This window comes from Melospiza melodia, chromosome 3 (genome assembly GCF_035770615.1).
Source record: "Melospiza melodia melodia isolate bMelMel2 chromosome 3, bMelMel2.pri, whole genome shotgun sequence".
Classification (NCBI taxonomy): Eukaryota; Metazoa; Chordata; class Aves; order Passeriformes; family Passerellidae; genus Melospiza; species Melospiza melodia.
Window position 1 is genome coordinate 55987120 of NC_086196.1, and position 18821 is coordinate 56005940.

Below are 18821 nucleotides of genomic sequence, written 5' to 3' on the forward strand. Positions count from 1 at the left end.
AGGCCTTGTTTGAACACTACCAGCAACAGGGTATCCACAGCTTCTCTAGGAAACCTGTTCAGTGCTTCATAATCTTCATAGTGAAGAATTTCTTCCTGGTATCTTATCTCAACCTTTCACTTTGAAGCCATTCCTCCTTGTCCTGTCACTACATGCCCTTGGAGAAAGTCTCCTTCCAGCTCTTTTAGCAGCCCCCTTTAGGTACTGAAAGGCTGCTCTAAGGTCTTTGCAGAGCCTTCTCTTTTCCAGGCTGAACAATTCCAACTCAAGCAACTTCATTTGCCAGTTCCCTCAGGACCAGTGGATGCATGTCAGCAGGTCCCATGGACTTGGGCATCTCTAAGTTCTTCAGATTTTCTTGAATGTAATCTTCTCCTTGACATCCCTGGCCAGATTGAATTCCATCAGGGCTTTATGCTTTCCTAACCTTATCCTTGACTGGCATACATAAAGTATTTCACTATGCTAAACTAATTAGTATTTCTTTGCAGTGGTCAAGATCTGTGAGAAATTATATATCCTTACAGACAGAATACTACTATTGCTGCTTTCTCTTCTCTTTAATCTATTGGTTAGATAAAAATAAACATATAAAATATGTTTAATCTATATAAATAAATTTGATCTATATAAATATATAATTGTTTTATCTACATAAAATTAACACATAGTTGGATTTGATGATCTTAAAGGTCCGTTCCAACCTAAACGATTCTATTAAACTATTCATAATATGAAAATGGACAATCTCTTGGCTGAATTTCCTTTACAGTTTTTGGACAGAGCAAAGTAGTATCATTACTTTCTTGCTGTTAAGTAATACTGTACCAGTTTGTAACAGTAGTTTGCATCAGGAGTTTTTGATATATTTTCCCTGCATAGTATTTGTATATTTCATCATTAACTTTTTATAAATGGCTAGTTATAGTACCGACTGCTGTTACCTAAAAATAAATGTATTTTATGTAAAAAAATGAAACCCCACCATCATGATCTAATTCTGTTTAATTATGGAAAATATTCATCTTTATGTACAACAGAATATTGGTTCAAGTAATATCACTGTCATGTTTCACAAGTTTTTTTTTTTCCCACCAAGTTTAAGATAGTAAGCAAAACCAGTCTGGTATTTAGGCATCTCTGTAAAGATGAAAAAACCTGGTTTAACACATTATGCAATAAAGTGATTGGCCAATAATTATGCCTTTACTCATACTTGAATTTTATTACCAGTTGGGCAGTGCATAAACAAGGATGTGAGAGACTGAACCTACCTCTCAATTATGTTAGTTCAATTACAAATACCAACTTTTAATTCCTATTAAATTGTGCATCAAACGGAAAACATGAATTTAGCTTGTCAACTTAAACTCTTCTTCTGCATACTTTGGTATGAATTCTTGAGTATGACATAGCTCCAAGCCTTTTAAAAAATACTATGAATTATACATACTTATCTAGGGCTTCTTCCTTTAGACTGGCTTTAGTCATGATCTGCAGCACTGTCTCCAGGACAGTTTGAAGATAAATCTTCAGAGTCTACAGGATAAGCAGGAAAAAAGTGAGTAATTGCAGCTCAGGGAAGGAAAAAATGGTTGCTAGAAGTATTTCTAGAATCCATGTAGAACAGATTAAATAGAATTCAAGGTTTACAAGTTAGTAACTCTCAATTTTGTTTTAAAACAAATTTAAAAACAAAGACAAATTCTGTACTTTGGTGTTGTGAAAGTGGATGGTGTTCTAATTGTTTCAGAAACACCTGCCAACTTCTGCAACTTTTTATGGTATTGGTTTTAATATCTGAATTATGTTTTCTCAAAACTAATTACATTTTAATATAAATTCAAATAAATTTCAGTATGGTTTGCTGTGTTTTGTTGTGTGTGGGTTTTTTTTTTTGTTTGCTTTTGGTTTTTCTGCATATAAACCTAAAACTCGGCTAACAATCACAATAACAATATGTACAAAGCTTTGTGCAAAAACCAGCAGCCTGGAAGGTAAATTTGCTATGTGGATTTGGAAGCTGCCGTAAGAGAAAAACCAAGGCTATATTCTACTGCTGGAGTCTAGCTGCATAAGCAAAGTAAAGCACCTACAAAAGCTTAGTTCACTCTCACCTTCATAGGTTGTTCCACACCAAATGCAATAGAAGTGCTTCTCTCTCAAATAGGCCGTCAGGATGTGCAGCTTTTCTGGTACCTAGAGATATGTACAGCTATGTGATGACCTGGGCCTCACATGACATAAACCACTTGGAGCTACTGGCTTGCTAAAACAAAGTGTTTAACCTAATGCTGTACACATTACAATACTGGAGCTCAGTAAGACATGAAGTTTCCCACATTTGTAGAAGAGTGCACAGGAATTCCTGATGTCTGGAAAGCTAATCCTTCTTTCCAGCTAAAAACCTACACTGACCAGAGAGCTAAAAATATTACTTAGCTCCCTGATTTCATGTATATGGTATCTTCTGGGGATTTTTTCACATCTAATCTCTGCCAATTGAACACATAGGCCAACAGGTGTGTAACCTAGCTCTTAAAAAATACATATTTCCAATGCTCATCTTGAGATAATCTGTGAAGCATTTTCAGAAATTAGTGACTCTAAAATTCCAGTCAAAATTAAAACTCAAAAGCAAATATCTGTGATCTTGTGTATCTTGGGTAAGGCAAAAAAAAAAGTTAAAATTTAATTTCTAGGCTAATTTTTTCAAAGATCAGCCTCAAAACACATGAGCAATATATCACTGGTTTAATATTTTATAATTTAGCATGTCACTGCTATGAAAGTCAGTGCTCTGGGATTGCAAAGAGACCCTTTACTACAGTGTGGGAAACATGTATGTATATATACACACTGTTTCAAGTAATATTAAATTTAATTTTGAATTGAGCAATTAATTCAATTGAAGACCTTAAACTTACACTTAAGTCTGAGCTTGTGCATTCATCTTCCTCGTCTTCCTCATCCTTTTTGTCTTCCTCTTCAGGTTCTATCCAAAACCAAGTCTCCTTGGGAACATCAATATCCTTAAATAACAAGGGATTTAAATAGAAATTATGTCTCTTTTTAAGTTTTCTTGTAAAATGCTGGATAAAAGTAATTTCTAGGAAGTGAGCTGTTAGACTTTAAAACTTGCATGTATAGTATAACCAAGAATTACTAAGGCTGTAGGTAAGTACAGCAGTCCACAAGACTTTTTTAAACTTTTTCACTTTTTTTTTTTAACAATGTCAATGCTAACAACTAGTTCTGTTTCATCTGTGTTTGGTATGTGCAAGGCTACACAGCAATGTAATCTCACACCAAGCCTGTGAGCAGATACCCTTGTTTATCAGTTGAAGATATGCCCCAAGTTATGTTATCAAGAGATCACACAGTGCTTCATAATTCACCTCAGGAAAAGTTAAAGGAAGCAAAGTAAACAAGGATGATCTAAGCTTAATTTAGCTGACTTAATTTGAAGCAAACTAAGTAATATTGAATAATCTCAGTGGTATTAACCTCTACCTGGTTAATAGAGGGGGGCAAAAGAACCCTTTAAGTTTTCCAGTGGCAAAAATTCATAGTGGTTCACTACTATTACCCATGTTATTCCTTGCATGTGGAAGGTACTTAGTTTTGTGTAACTTTTTTTGTTTGCTTTTAATGCTACTTTGGTGAATTTGCTGACTCCCTGAATGATGATCCCCATTTTTGGAGGTACTAAAGATCTGCCTGGTCCTGGACAACCTGCTTTAAGTGACTCTGCTTGAGGAGAAAGGCTGAACACAATGACTTCCAAAGCCAATTCCCAATGTCAATCACTGCATGATGATGTTGCTCCCTCACTTGAAGCAAACAGCACCATTATATAGGAAGGCCTGATACTGGCTACTGGAAGATATGCAAACAGCTCAGAAGTAACCACAAAAATCCAGAAGCACAACCACAGGTCCTAATGTAAGTTACCATGAGGTTGTTGTGCATCTTCAACTATCTTAATGGTACAGACATAGACTTTGAAATATTTTAAGAGGACTGAAGTGTTGCCAAACACCAAGACTTAAGCTAGTTACCCCACAATTTTAGAGAACTTCCAAGAACTGAACCACTACATTGCAGCCTGTATCTCTAACCTCTTAATTCTTCCTTCCAACCCTCCAGAAAATCCCCCAGGACTCACTTTTTGCATATCTAGTTGCTGGCAGGCCCTCTGGCTTTTTCGCAGGTCCCCTTCCATCTTACGTTCTTCTTGTTTGGTTTTGAATCTTATTCTGTTAAGAACAAGCAGAAGTAAATAAGCAGGCAGACACACAGTGACAGATGCATTACAAAACCCCAAAATCTAAGATTCTATTCCTACTAATTTTCTCAGACCTGAACAACATTGAATTTAAGTCATTCTGACATTATTTCTGTGGGAGCACACTTGTATTTCTTGGGAATTACACCTTCAAGACACTTTTTTTGACCACACTACACTGTTTCTTCATTAGATTTTCCTAAGACATAAAAAACTGGTTCACTAAACATCTGCAAAAGATAGAGCCTTTCCTCAGCTTCTCCATATATTACAAGAAGATCAGGAGAAAACCAAAACATTACAATCTTTAAAAATGTACCCTGACTTTTAAAACCATTATACCAACAGTGCTCAGGAATATCTGTGGATTTTATATTTCAAAATATGTTTCTCCAATTAAAAAAGCTGCACATGACTTGAGAAAAGTTAGTATCTATGTTGTTTGCTTTATTAACAATTACAAAACTAAAAGGTGCAGCACATGCTTTTAGCATTACAGTGTTCATCTGCTTTTGCTTTAGAACTGAGAAACAATTCCTCTGCATTGTAACTCTCCCCCTTCATTCAAAACATTCAAAAATACTACCACATTAAAAGAATAACCAAACACCAGCAAAAGAATTGCTATTTAGACATTCCGTGGAATATCAGTCATATGACTTTACCTGAACTGATCTGCAGCTTGTTCATTTGCTTGTTTTTTCATATGGAGTTTTTGTCTATAGTTTTCCAGTTTTTCTTCAGCTTTTCTCTTTTTTAATTCCTCATGACCAAGCCCACTTCTGCCTATGTAAGTTTAAAAGATGAATGTAAGCAATTGAGAAGCTCTGATAAGTAACTAAATAAATCAGAAAGCACTACAAACCTGTTTTTATGTTCAGAGGAATAGGTTCAACAATGCCTTCTCCTGTGAGAGAAAAAAAAAAGTCAATTTAAAAACCAGAGATTTTTCAAACAATGATTTGTGCAGTATATTCAAGTAGGTATTTGCCATTATTGTGATTTTTTTGCTTGGAAGTTGAAAACTTCCCAATCAGTATACATTTAGTGCATTACAAATGACACAGCTGTACTGGAAAGTCCCTCTCTTTTTTGGCTTGTCTGCTGGAATCCTATGTACTTTTTTGTGACAGGACCAAACTGAAAGAAAAGGCGTTGACATGACAGGTGCAAGATGCCTGTGATGAAGACTGCTTTGTTACTGCCTTCTGGAGCCTTTTCATTCTGCAATCTCACAACAATGATGAAGAATAAAAAGAGTCTGTCTGGGCCAGTTCATTGTGGTTATCTGCCAGAGATGCTGAACTGGCACAGCAGTTATTAATTCCTTGTTTTACTGATTTTACTTCATCCATTAAGGCTTCATAAGGGCAGGCCAGTGTGCACTGTTTCTTTTTCAAAATCCACCTATAAATTTCAAGAGGGTCTGATGGTTTTTTTTTGAACACTTTTAGCTTTGCAAAACCATCAAAACATCCTTAATGCAATTCCTGTAGGTATGAAGGTACACAAGTGCACTTACTGAGCTGCAAGTGCCGCTCGTCCCTTGCATCCCTCAACAGTCTGTAGCATTTTTACTTCAGTTTTAGGGATTTGCTCTCATATTTTGTTCTGTCATGGCACCTTCACAGTTCTGTAATGCTATGGCTCTCCAAGAGGCACTTACTGACCTGTCAACAAATGAAGTGACAGCTGCAGTCTGTAAAATATTAAGGTATAACTGAATACAGACATACACTTCCAGAGAGCGACAAACTTACCACTTTTGCCAAGGGCCTGGCCGCTCTTGTAGCCCATCTTCTGGAGCAAAGCAAAGCCTTTGTTCTCGTTGCCCAATGCACTTTTCAATACCAAGTCACGTCTCTCTTTTTCTTCTTCTTTTATGCTTTTTTGTCTGTTCTTCTCATTGGCTTCTTTTTGCTTTTCTTCTTTCTGAATAGCTTCCTTCACCCGCCTCACCATGGGCAAGCCTGGCCTGACATCCTGTCTGCGGGTTAGTAATTCCAGCAAATATTAACGTGTTTCTTCCTTTTTTAACAGGTTTACAATCACTTAAGAGGGGTGAAAAAAAAGACCTGCCTACTTACTTAAGAAATAAATCAGACATATAGTCTTCCTCTTCATCTCCCTCCATGCTTAGCACGCCTCTATGCCGACGCCTCGCCTATGGACACCGTCAGTGCGCGTTACCGAGCACTTTATTTCTCTGTGCGTCCCCTGCGAGGTGGGGGACGGGGGAGTCGAGGGACGAAAACACCCGAACCCGCCGGGCCGGGCTGTCCCCAGCCCCGGGGCACCCACGCCCGCCCCCAAGCCCACAGCGCGTCTGCCCGGGCTCCGCTACGGCCACGACGGGCGGCCGCGACGCCGCTCCACGCCCGGGAGCCCCCGCGAGCTGCAGCCGAGCGCCAGGAGCAGGGACAGCGGCGGGAGCAGCCCGGGAACCGCGCACCCACCGGGCCCGGCCCGGCCCGGCCGCTCCGCGGCGCCTGCGCGGGGCCGCCCCCGCCCGCCGGCGCCTGCGCCTCTCCCGCTTCCTGCTGCACGGCCGCGGTGCCTCCGCGCGACCGGGCTGCGTCGGGGCCGGCTTGGGGCAGCGCCGCCCGTGTCCCCCTCATCGCCCCTCATCGCCCGCCGGAGCCGGGCACGGCGGGGGCCGAGGCGGCCGAGCTCACCGGTGATGGTGCCGAGGGCGAGCGCGGCGCAGCGCGCCCACGCCTGTCCGTGACCGTGACCGGCCCCCGGGGCCGCGGTGTCGCGCCGGGTGCAGCCCGGAGCTGGCGGGACGCGGCCGGCGCTCGGCAGGAGCGTAAGTGACCGTGAGCGGCGCGGTGCGGGCCGGCGGCTGCGGCGGAGCGGGGCAGGCTCCGCGCTCCCCCTCGGCGCTGGCCGAGGTGTGGGGGTCGCTGTGCGCGTCTGCGGGGGGGGGGTGAGCGCCGGGAAAGCAGCGCTGGGAAAGCAGCGCCGGGAAAGCAGCGCCGGGAAAGCAGCGGGCATCGTTCCCCTGGCATCGGCTCCTCAGCGGCATTGCCTGAGCATCCATCGCTGACGGCCGGCGCTGCACCGCTGCGGTACCTCCTGAGGGGCTTTCAGAGCCAGGCATGATGCCCTGAGAGCTGCTGCAGCTTACTGAAGTTGCCGATACAGGTAGAGAACCCAGGAACGAAAACCTTTTCACCTGCTGGAGTTCTTCAGGAGTGTGTGGCTTCGCCTAAAGTTGCCTGTTTCTCGGCTTTCTCACTTCACTGAAATCCACGCGTGATGAAGTTACAAGTAGTTGATTTAGGCATAGGAAAACATCTGGGGAATAGAAAGGAACGTTTTGGAATCTCTAATGCTCCAGCATGCCTCGCTGGCTGCTGGTTGGCTTTGGCTCTGCATCCCGCGGGAGATCACAGTGTATTTATTTCTTGTAACATTCACAGCAAGATCCTTGCCAGGATCGGTAGCACTCGGTAGGCTTCTCACTGCTTTTTGGAGCAAACCTTTGGCCAGTATCAGTGAGCTTTGGATTGTCTATGTAAGTAGCTCTGTGTTAGACTGACTCTTCAGTTAGCTGAATATTTGTGTAATTATTCTTGTGTCTGATGCCTTGTGCTTCACCAGCACAGCTGAGTGTATGTTGCTTAGAGCCTGTGTTTCCTACATTTCAGATGAAATGGGGAAGGTGCATAAGGTGTCCATGGCTCTTACGGCCAGGGGCAAATGAAACCTTGTATGTGGGGAGGAAAAGGAATCATGAGCTGTGCTGTCCAACAGTGCTCATGGTACTTTTGTGCTGTGTGGGTGTGACAAGCAGTGCAGATCTCTGGGATGATATCCAAAGAATCACAGTGCCATCATTCATTGTGTCTCTGCTCTCGTGTAAAGGTGTTTTGAGGTGATGTGTCTGAGTTACTGACAGGCAATGCCTTCTCAGTTCTTTATAAATGTAAAGAAAAAACAAAAGAAACCCAATGGAAAATGTCTTCAGAGGAGTTAGGGAGGTCAGTGTGTGCTTCTTTCCATATGTGGCTCTTCCACCTTTGCTGGAACTGTATTCTGTGAGAAATAGGCAAAGTGCTGAAGTGCAGGGAACAACCTTAGCATTAAATACAGTGTGATGCTTTCGTTTCATCATTAAGGTGGATTTAGAATAATACATCATTAATAATATGGCATTAATATGTCTTCTTACTAATGTCTCAGTTGGGGACTATTTAAAAAAAATCAATTTAAGCCATTTCATTTAACTTTAGGATCATGAATGAGGAAGCAGCTGAGAGCTCTTGAGAGCAAAAGTGGAGCAGTGCAGCTGTCAAAAGATGATGCCTGTTGAAAGCTGATGTCTTACATAATACTATGTAGTTGTGTTGCATTCTCTTTTTTTGCCTGGGATCCTAGTTTCAGCATCTCCCTATTCAGGTTTTGGGGTTGGGTTGCTTTTTTGCTTCTTGGGTTTCTATTTGCTGAAGGTTGTTGATTTAATGTTTTGATTTCGGGTAATTTTTTTGAGTTTTTTTCCTTCTGTCAGCTCTGCGTTCAATAGCTACACTTTTCTTCAGGTGGTTTGCTGAGATGAGGTTGGCAGAGCGTTTGCTTACACTGACAGGGTGCTTTTGGTAGTGTTTGATGCCAGCCCCATTGATTGAGCAGGATCACCAGTGTTCCATCTGCAGGATTTTGCCTGCTGGGGAGACCTGCAGTAGTTTGGCTGCTGCTTGTGTTTTGGGCTGTCAGCCCTAAGGTTGCTGGATTTCAGGGAGCTTGCTTGTCCAGCACTTAAAGCAAGACTAATGGGATCAGGGAAATCTTAGGTCACTGATGCCAAATCCTATCCCTGTTCCTGCTTCTCCCAAACTTGTGTTGGCTGGACATTCCTACTTGTGTCAGGCTCATCTTCTCAGCTTGGCTGTTGGAGGGTGTGGAGAAGGGAGCCAGGTTCATGCCCCAGCTTTGAGAGTGTGCTCAAGGGTCTTGACTTGCAGCAATCCTTTTTCTCTTTCATGTAAGTGGAGCCAGTGAGATGATTCCTTTACCTTCTTTAAACAGGGACTTCGGTATATTTTTCTTGGCTGAGAGTTTGTGCCCTGAAATTGCCTGTAGGTGCTCTTTTTACAATTGACAGTTCTGTTCCCTGAAATACTAATGAATGGACTCAGTTTGCAAATATGTGAGTAGCTTTTATTTGGGACTATTTAGCTAAGTCTAAGCAAGCTGAATATTTTAATTTGATTTTCAAAGCTTTGTACTGATGTACTGTACTTTATACTAACATTTGCATTTTTATTTTAGAGTTTCTACACAAATTTGCAATAAAATTGGAATTCAACCCATTATGGAGCTGGCTCACAGTTTGTTACTGAATGAGGAAGCATTAGCTCAAATCACAGAAGCAAAGAGACCAGTTTTTATCTTTGAATGGTTGAGGTTTTTGGATAAAGTGCTGGTAGCTGCTAACAAGGTAATTTAATGGGTTTTTTTTTCCCCTTATTTCTAAATAAACTTTCTTTTAAAAAGCATTTGTATTAATTTCTTGCCAGAGAAAGTTTACAGGTAATGGCCAGATGGCACCTGTATGGTTTCAGATTCAGCCTGAAGAGCCTGTGTGCTAATTTGTAGATTTTAAATGTTTAATTTTAGGCAGTCAGTAGGCAGCTGGTAAGTATTTTTAAAAAGTAAAAATGAAATAGGACAGCAGCTAATTCTGAGCATTTAGCATCTGTCTCTGCTGTTGTTGAATGCATCTCATGCCTCTCTGAGACAATTTGCTGAGTTATATACAGTTGGGAGTGGTATAAAGTTTACTTCCATTTCTTGTAGATTTTCCTGGATTACACAGTGGATTAAACTATTTTTCTTACTTATTTTTGATCTGTTAACAGACAGATGTCAAGGAAAAACAGAAGAAACTTGTAGAACAGCTAACAGGACTCATCAGCAGTTCTCCTGGGCCACCCACACGGAAGCTGCTTGCAAAAAATCTGGCTGCTCTCTACAGCATTGGAGACACATTTACTGTTTTTCAGACACTTGACAAGTGTAATGACATCATCAAGAGCAAAGATGACACTGCAGCCTACCTGCCCACCAAACTGTATGTTTGGGGAAAGGGGAATGATTTTTAAGCCAAGTGGTCCTGGGTATCACAAAGAACCTGCCTGTATATGTGCACACTATGTTTATTTATATTTTGTGTGATTGTTTGGAGTTACATATGCCTCATACAGGTAGCAGAGAAAAGTGCTGGATTGAGGTTGTGGAGGGCAGGACTCAAAGGTGACACATACATGTCTCTGTGAAAGTGAAATGGTTTTCTCTAGGCAAGGTACTGTGTTATGACTCTTCACCTGCTTAGGCATGGAGAAGATAACCATTAATGAAGGCTTTCCTCAAATGGAATTGCTGCTGATTGTGCTCAGCTGTCCCATTGAAGGTGGAACCTGCAGATTGTCAAACCAGAGTGTTGTCTGTGCCTAGAGAATTGCAACCAAATACTCAAGTTTTTTTCCCATCAAACATTGCCTTTTCTATTCCCCTACCACGCTAAGCTACGCAGGTCTCTCAGGCAGATTCTCTACATGTGGATATGTGTGTGCATGGATGTGTGATCCAGTTTGTCTTTAGTCATAGGAGCAGTCTCGTTGCTAGGAATTTGGTTAATGCCACAAACAACTTCCACTGAAACTGTTTCTGGTACTTTCCCATGTAATGCTTTGTATGTTCTTGGTGTCTACTGAACCCAAATTTGGTCTTGCCTTCAGACATTATGACAACAATAGAATTTGACAATAAAATCTGAAATAGTCACTGTTTGGGCAGATACTGTCCTCTTATTTCTAGCTCTTGCAGCTGTATGAGGAACTTGTGTAAGTGGGAAGTGTTTTCTACTATAATATGCTCTGAAATTTATACTACAAAGTCATAGTCCAGAAGGTTTTTTAATGGACACATGCCCATTAAAGGGGAGGCTGTAATGAGTTTGTGATGTAACTTTGCTAAGATACTATTTAGCCAGCAATTACGGATTTCAAAAAAAAGCCTCATTCCTTTGTAATGAAAAAGTGCATGTGTTCAGGAGCTGCTTCTGTGGCTGTCCTGGAACAGTTTGTGTATATAAATGCAGTGTGGTGATAACTAGGTATTCGTAATCTCAAACGGCAGAGCAAGAAAAATATGTGAATAATTGGATCCAGAGATTTTGCAGTGCCTGTAAATTTTCCTGTATTATGCAATAATTTTTGCATTTTAAGTTCTTAGTCTTCAAAAAAACCCATATTTCAGTATCTACAAAAATGTGTCAGGTTGTATTGCAGGCTAGAGGCTTTCTTGCTTAGCAAAGAGACAGTTTATTGAAACACAAAACCCTGATCTTGCTGGGATTTCAGCCTGTCTTGTTTTCTCCAGAATTTTTTACTCTATGTGTAGATCCTATGGTAATACCTTTCAAATGTGTTTGTATTCTTAAAAGCTGGTAACTGTTCTGTTGCTTTTTTTGGTAAACAAAAAATTATTCCAATGGACTGTGTAAACAGTCAGTATAAGTAGTGGATAGCAAAGAGATTTTTATTCGTTAATGTTGATTAGCACATACATTTCTATTTAACTATTTGTTTTCATTTGGAAGATACATTAATATGTGTACTCTTTTTCTCTGTTTTCTCATAGGGCTGCTGTGGCATGTGTTGGAGCATTTTATGAAAAAATGGGGAGAATGCTGGGTAGTTCTTTTCCAGAAACTGTGAATAACCTGTTAAAGTCTCTGAAAAGTGCAGAGGTAAGTTTCAGTTTGTTTATGTGGTCTTAATTCCATTTTAAAATGAAACCTGCTTCCTCCAGCATTGTTTGCCAGGTTGTCTAGATTGTTTTTCTTCTGCACTAAAAGGTGCAAATCACTTACCTAGCTAGTTTCAAGTCTACTGCAGGAAGTTTAGACTTTATCATGTGAATATTGTAATAGTTACTTCATAGTGGTGTCAATAATTAAAATTCAGAAATGACTGTATCTGTCATTTCTAACTACTGTGCTAGGGTTTTTGCCTATGTACTCTGAATAAACATTTAGTTGTTAAAATTAATAATGAATGCTTAAATTTTGTGGGGAGGTTATTACTCTGCATGTGAGCAGAATACATTGTGTCCTGAAAAGAGAGTGTGTCATAATGTTGAGAGAATGTATCCTGGGCTGCCAGTGGGTCTGTTTTTTATGCAAATAGCTCTTTATGGACAAGTTGGAATACTGACTGTATGGCTCTTGTGGTGGCAGCTGTTTTCTTCAGCTGTGTTGTTTACCTGTGTGATTGTTTATTTATTTATTTGTGTATGTGTGCTCTCAGAGTGTAAGTACCTGCCCGTGTGCAGGTATAGCATGAAACTGCTATATTACTTGAGTTTCCCATTCTCTCTTACCAGCTGCTTTTTCTTTTTTCGCCCCAAATCTGCAGTTGATAAATAGTGGGGCAATGCAGAAGCATTTTCCCTAGAGCCAGTTTGTTGGCTTGCCTGGGTTCAATTTATGTCACAACTGAAAGACTTTAAGTAAAGCTGTGTGTGGTGTTTACTTCTTTTTAAAATGAGCTATGTATCAGTGATATATGCCTTTATTTTCAACATTTGCAAAAGCATTCCTGCATAGAAGCAGGAAAATGCATAAGTATACACCTGGTTCTTAATGTAACTGCTGTGTCCACATTTTTACATCAATGTTTTTGTGTGTGTGCAGTCTCAGGGCCGCAGTGAAATCCTGATGAGTTTGCAGAAAGTCCTCAATGGACTTGGAGGAGCAGCAGCTTCTTGTCACCGTGACATTTATAAGAATGCCCGGTCTCTGCTGACGGACAGATCGATGGCTGTGCGCTGTGCAGTGGCTAAGGTGGGTGTCTTCTCACCAGCCACACACGTTCTCGTGCTGTGACTAGGGAGTGCCTGCACTTGAACTGGCACCTGTTGTTCAGGAAGGGAAATTTGGTTATTAGTTGGACAAGGTGAGTCTTTTAGTTTGCACCAGAGGCTCAGACATTTGACTGGTACTGTAGTACTGTATTCCCCACTTGATAAAAAAGTATGAGATAGAATATGTTATCTGTGAGCCTCAGTGGGAGTGGTTTTTGGTAACATGGTTCTTGTGTAGAGCTTTCTTTTAATTTTTTAGTTTATGTATTAGCCTCTTCCATGACTCTTCTGATTGTTTAATCAGCTAAGATAGTTGGCACGTGGGAGAGTGTTTCTAAATTAATTCTTGAAATTTTCATATTAAAATACTTTCTGAATAAACCTGACGATTGCAGCCTGATACTTAGATAAAATGTAAGAATGGTCTCCTGGTGCTTAGCAAGTCTATTTTCCCTACAGTGTCTGCTGGAATTACAGAATGAAGCAGTGTTTATGTGGACAGCTGAACTAGAGAACGTTGCAACGCTGTGCTTTAAAGCTCTGGAAAACTCAAACTATGGTGTGCGAGTTGCAGTATCAAAGCTTTTGGGGACAGTCATGGCTACAGCACTGATACCAAAACAAGCAACAGGTATGAGCCCTTCTGGATTCCATGTCTACAGTGGCACCTTCAGTACCATGTTACATTGACAGTGCTGCATGATACATTGTTGTTCCAGTAGATGGTAGCTTGTAGATGGATTGTTTGTTTTTATAAACATTAAGCTAAAAAGAGTGCAGAATTTCTGTCATAGAAAGAAAGGACAGAACAAACTATCAAAAACCACCTGGGAGAAGTGGCTTTTTTTTAAATGTGCAAGTAAATTTTTATCTGAAATATTGGGTAGATTTGTTTTTGCAGGACAATTTTGAATTAATAAGTCTGGTTTCAAGATCATTGCTTGTGTTGGTTGGAGCTTTGGGAACAAATAATTATTTTTCTTTTTAAAAAGTGATGCAATTACTTTTCTTTTTAAAAAGTGATGCGGCAAAATGTGAAGAGAGCCACACTTGAGGAGGTCTTGGAGCTCATGGCCACAGGATTTCTGCGAGGGGGATCTGGGTTCCTGAAGAGTGGTGGAGAGATGTTAAAAGTGGGAGGATCTGTCAATAGGGAAGTGCGAGTTGGTGTTACCCAGGTTTGTAAATTTTTTAATGAAGTAAAATTCAAACATAATTCCTTTTAGTAGGAAAAATATGCATTTTTATTCTCTATTTCTGTGTAAGTTCATTTACAGGTCTAATTTGACTCTTCTGTTTTGTGAGATGTACATGAGGTATCATTCCCTGATCTACTTTCTTCTATTATTGATAGGCAGTAACAACAGATTAAAATAAGAGCTAAGGAAAATTTACTAGATCAGTGTATATTAGGTGAGATTAACTTGCAAAAATATTAGAAAACTTAGTATGTTAAAGACTTTAGTTCCTTTTTAAAATTTAGTTTCTTTTTAGAGAGGGTGCTCTGTTACTCTTTTGGGGCACCTGTATGTGGAAGCTTCTCTTGTCTGAGAGAGAAAGGTGGTGGCAGCATCTCTTCAAATTCAAACATTCTCATGCTGACATGTATTTCAATATGCTGCAGTACCTTCCCAGAATCCAGATTCTTTGATCATAGGTTATTTTGTGAAACCCTTTATTATTTTGTCTCAGCCTTTTTCACGTGAACCTGGTGAATATTCCAGGTTTTCATTGTGAACTGGAACACGTTGATGTTGCTTTTATTTACATGGTGTTCTTAACTTTTTTAGAAAGAGGCACATTTAAAGCAATGAACTGGGTTTTTTGCTGTCATCCAAAGTGTATTTTATGCATCACAGTACAGGGGCTACCCTTGGTACTGGAGAAAGTTGAGTTTCAGCAGCAAAGATGTGAATACTGAATTGGTTCGTGCTGAGTAACCTCATTAGGGTTGCTTATTGCTGACTGGTGTTGCTACTATTGTGCCTTAGAGCCTGGCTGTAGTTTCACACAGCCTTTTGTTTCTGTTTTAACTGGGTTGCTGTGTGACTTCTGGGTCTGCAGGCCTACGTTGTGTTTGTTACAACGCTGGGAGGGCAGTGGCTGGAGCGCAACTTTGCCACCTTCCTGTCCCACGTGCTTGACCTGGTGTCCCATCCTCGTGCAACCCAGACCCACGTGGAGGCTGTGTACTCTCGAAGATGTGTGTCCTTTATCCTGAGAGCAACTGTGGGCAGCTTGCTGGGGGAGAAAGCACAGATTGCAGCTGCCAAAGAAATATGTCAAGCCATTGGTAAACAAATGAAAGCAGTGGGTGAGAACCATTTTTCTTCATTCAAGACCACTTGAAAGTTACTGTCATTTTAGTGAGGCAGCCATTTTTTAGCTTTCTTCTACTGGGAGGAGTAATTTTGTTCTTATGGGAAATGATAGTTCATCTGCTTTCTGTTTCAAATGTTCAAAGGTTGAGTTGTGCTTCAAAAGTGATTGTATGACACTGGCTGGTTATCCCAGATAGCAAATGCATTGTCAAAACCCTAGAATGTAAGTGGAGAAGAAAACTATGCATTTGCCATCTATCTTGGGATAGACTGTATTGAAAGTCATGCAGAGTTCTTTACTAACAGTGTTAAAAATCCTGTTGCTCAAGATCTTGTAGATCCTTGTGTCTCCCCTGCTAATATCCATACTAATGTCTAATTGGATTTTGTGATGAAAATTATGTAATCTGAAGAATATGACCCCTTTGCAGAATATGGAATCACTTAGAGAGCTAACAAAACTCTCTTGGCATCTGTTTCTTATGAAAGGAAGTAGCTCAAGCTGAGATTTAAAAGAGTAAATTAGAAATACCCATTATTTTATTTACCAAATATATCTTTCTTTTCTGCTGTCATCTAATTGGATTTTAAGACAATGCTTAACACGTGAAAATGGATTTGATTTAAAAACTTTTGCAGGTTCTTCTTGTAACAATTTTTTGATGGGGTAGGCATGAGACTTTAAAAGGTTTCTCATTACTGTAAGTACTAATTCCAAGAAAACAAGTCTATTGAAAATGCTGTTTCTGAGAGGAAACAGTTGCAGAAAATACTCCTCCTGCCACTTTGTCAAAGTTGCAGGAAATTCAGTTGCGTATTTGGATAGTTTGTAGAACTTACATATTTTTGAGGATTTCTCATGAATGTGATGAAAAATGGGAAGGGTTTTTCGGTTTTTACTTGGTAATAATTGTTTCCCTTCATATACAGCAGACCATTCTCTTAAATTTCTTCTGTAGTAGACACACAAACATTAAGCTGGTATTGAAGTCCCTTTTTGAGGACATAGTTGCTGCTTCTGGGATATTTTGTAGGAGGACATACTATGGGATCAAGGAACTCAATTGGATAACACTGAGATGATTAGAAATTATGATTAATTATTTACTAAAGGTCTGTTTTTTAGTTTCACTGAACATACATGCAAGCAAATTTGTATGCAGAACCTAGATATGTCAAGATTGCATATTTTGTTACTGTATAAATGCACACATACACTGTTTGTCCTACTTCTTAGCGCTTTGCTATCCACAGTAGCTGCTGGGCATCTGTTTTTTATGGTCTTTGGACAACTATGTTTGGCTGATAGCTATAAAATTCTTTCCCTGCTGAGTGTGTTTGTTTTGTTAGTTTTCACTGTGACCAGACTTGTGCTTTTGTTTTAACGTAGGATTGATGTCAAAATGAAACTGTCACTTTCTGTCCTGTGAATGCTTGGGTGGGATTCTATTCATAATTAAGCAAGACATTCTTGTTTTCTTTTCTGCAGAAGCAGTAGTGAATGATGCTAACAGTGAGAATAAATCAGGAGCTGCTGATGTAGCTGCAAGCCAGCATGTAATGGTGTGTGCCCTCCAGGAGCTGGGTAGTCTGGTTCAGAGTCTGAATGCTACTGCATCTCCTCTTATTCAAGAACCCTCTATTGGTATGCAAATAAATGGAAATAGATTAAGTGAGGCATTTGAGTAATGAATATGAAATATCATTAAATCTAGTTAAATAATCAATGAATATGAAATAAATAAATCTATGAAATTGGTATTTCCTGTAGTACTCCAGATAGCTACATTTGTCCACCTCACTGTGTGTAGTACCCTAACTTTAGTTCAAGTCTGACCAAGTATTAAACAGCTGTTTGGATAGGAGTCTTTTTGAAGCTCTTTCTGAGGGTGAGTGAAATGGTAATTTTTGGTATTGGTTTGTTTACAATAATGGTTTTGTAGGAAATACGTTGTTTTGCTATGTAAGGTCTGAAACATTTGTTCCTGGAAAACATTGCCTTTAAATACCAAATTTCTGTGAGGAGGCAAAAGTATTTTGTTGAGATGAAGCTGTTGGTAGGCCCCTTTAAAAGAAGTAGTTCTTTGGCTGAAGTTGGTTGGGATTTTCTTCTTGTTTGTTTCAATATCTGAATCCACATTTATTTTGTAGTGCTACAGCTTTAAGTTTTTTGAGTTTGTGGAGGCTTATGTTTTTTCCACTGGAAGTACGAGCTTCTTTAGACACTTCATCATACAGATTGTTGTCTTGTTGCATATGACATCCTTCCCATACTCATTTTGTGCCAGCTTTGGAGTAGGGAAGGCTGCTCATATTTATTCCTTCTGGCAGCTGTGTCCCATAAGAACAGAGGGGACTGTATCTCAGTATTATTTCTGTTAGCTGTGAACTCAGCAGGTAGAAATTGTTCACAGCTCCAGAGAAAGCAAGCAGTAGTGGGAGCTTTGAAGACTTGGACTAAAGAAAATCCATCCAAGAAAATATTTGTGGGGAGACAAATGGAACTGAAGGGTGCAGTTAGAAAGTGGGATTAGGTAGCCACAGGAGTTTGGAGAGTGTAGAAGGATATAAACTTGCTGCAGGGTGGACAGCACCACGTCAAAAGCAGAGTACAGGAGTCAGTGACATCTACAGCATGTGCTTGGCTACAGTGTGGAGCAAACCCAAAGATCAGTGTTATTGTTGGTCTGTTACTGGCAAACTGTAAAATATTATGGGAATTGTCTCATCCAGTGCCTGTTCTCTTCTATAGTCCTACTGCCTCTTTTCAGTGTTTAAGTATTAGGAGTCAGTGCAGTGCTGTGCTCCACCTTTGCTGACAAAACCTGATGGAGAGCAGATAATGCTAGTAACAAGTACCATCTTTCCTGAAAAGGCATAATCAGCAAATCTAAGTACTTTAATTCTAACTTTCTTAACTTTCACATTGGCTGTCTAGTATTGATTCAGTTTACTTCTCTATGTATATTAAAAAGCATATGTATATTAAAAAGTGCATCATAAGTTAAAGACTGCAACCTCTCGTTTCTGTAGGTCTGTTGGAGACAGTAACTTCAGTTCTTCTTCACCCCAGCATGGCTGCTCGGCTGGCCGCTGCCTGGTGCTTGCGGTGTGTCGCTGTGGCATTGCCCTTTCAGTTGACTCCATTTTTAGACAGATGTGCAGAAAGACTCAACAATCTGAAGACCTCCCCTGAAGCTGTTAGTGGCTACAGTTTTGCAATGGCTGCTTTGTTAGGTGGTGTGCATCAGTGTCCTCTAGGCATTCCTCATGCCAAAGGAAAGGTGAGATAGTGAGTGTTTTATCTGTGGGTGCACTAAAAGATACCTTTTTATCTACAA

General features: G+C 40.2%; 2 protein-coding genes across 7 annotated transcripts in view; one reads left to right on the plus strand and one right to left on the minus strand.

The window, feature by feature from the left end:
• Positions 1–6570, minus strand: part of GPATCH11 (G-patch domain containing 11) — a 14959-nt gene extending 8389 nt beyond the window's left edge. For 4 of the 6 annotated variants that reach the window (XM_063151855.1, XM_063151857.1, XM_063151854.1 and 1 more), the window contains exons 1-8: positions 6376–6570; positions 6049–6275; positions 5154–5195; positions 4954–5074; positions 4169–4259; positions 2928–3032; positions 2118–2199; positions 1454–1539 (exon numbers count right to left, since the gene is read on the minus strand). In XM_063151855.1, coding sequence (XP_063007925.1) covers positions 1484–1539; positions 2118–2199; positions 2928–3032; positions 4169–4259; positions 4954–5074; positions 5154–5195; positions 6049–6275; positions 6376–6422 — 771 coding nt within the window. In that variant the 5' untranslated portion in view covers positions 6423–6570 and the 3' untranslated portion in view covers positions 1454–1483. Of the gene's footprint in view, positions 1–987; positions 1540–2117; positions 2200–2927; positions 3033–4168; positions 4260–4953; positions 5075–5153; positions 5196–6048; positions 6276–6375 lie in introns of those variants that run through there. The other 2 variants (XM_063151856.1, XM_063151853.1) reach the window with 2 other exon arrangements.
• A 432-nt stretch (positions 6571–7002) lies between these two features.
• HEATR5B (HEAT repeat containing 5B) overlaps positions 7003–18821 on the plus strand; it is a 56658-nt gene continuing 44839 nt past the window's right edge. Inside the window, exons 1-10 of the mRNA XM_063151859.1 lie at positions 7003–7097; positions 9563–9731; positions 10153–10364; positions 11936–12044; positions 12990–13139; positions 13619–13790; positions 14180–14337; positions 15224–15473; positions 16970–17125; positions 18514–18764. Of these exons, the coding sequence (XP_063007929.1) occupies positions 9606–9731; positions 10153–10364; positions 11936–12044; positions 12990–13139; positions 13619–13790; positions 14180–14337; positions 15224–15473; positions 16970–17125; positions 18514–18764 (1584 nt within the window). The 5' untranslated portion in view covers positions 7003–7097; positions 9563–9605. The remainder of the gene's footprint in view (positions 7098–9562; positions 9732–10152; positions 10365–11935; positions 12045–12989; positions 13140–13618; positions 13791–14179; positions 14338–15223; positions 15474–16969; positions 17126–18513; positions 18765–18821) is intronic.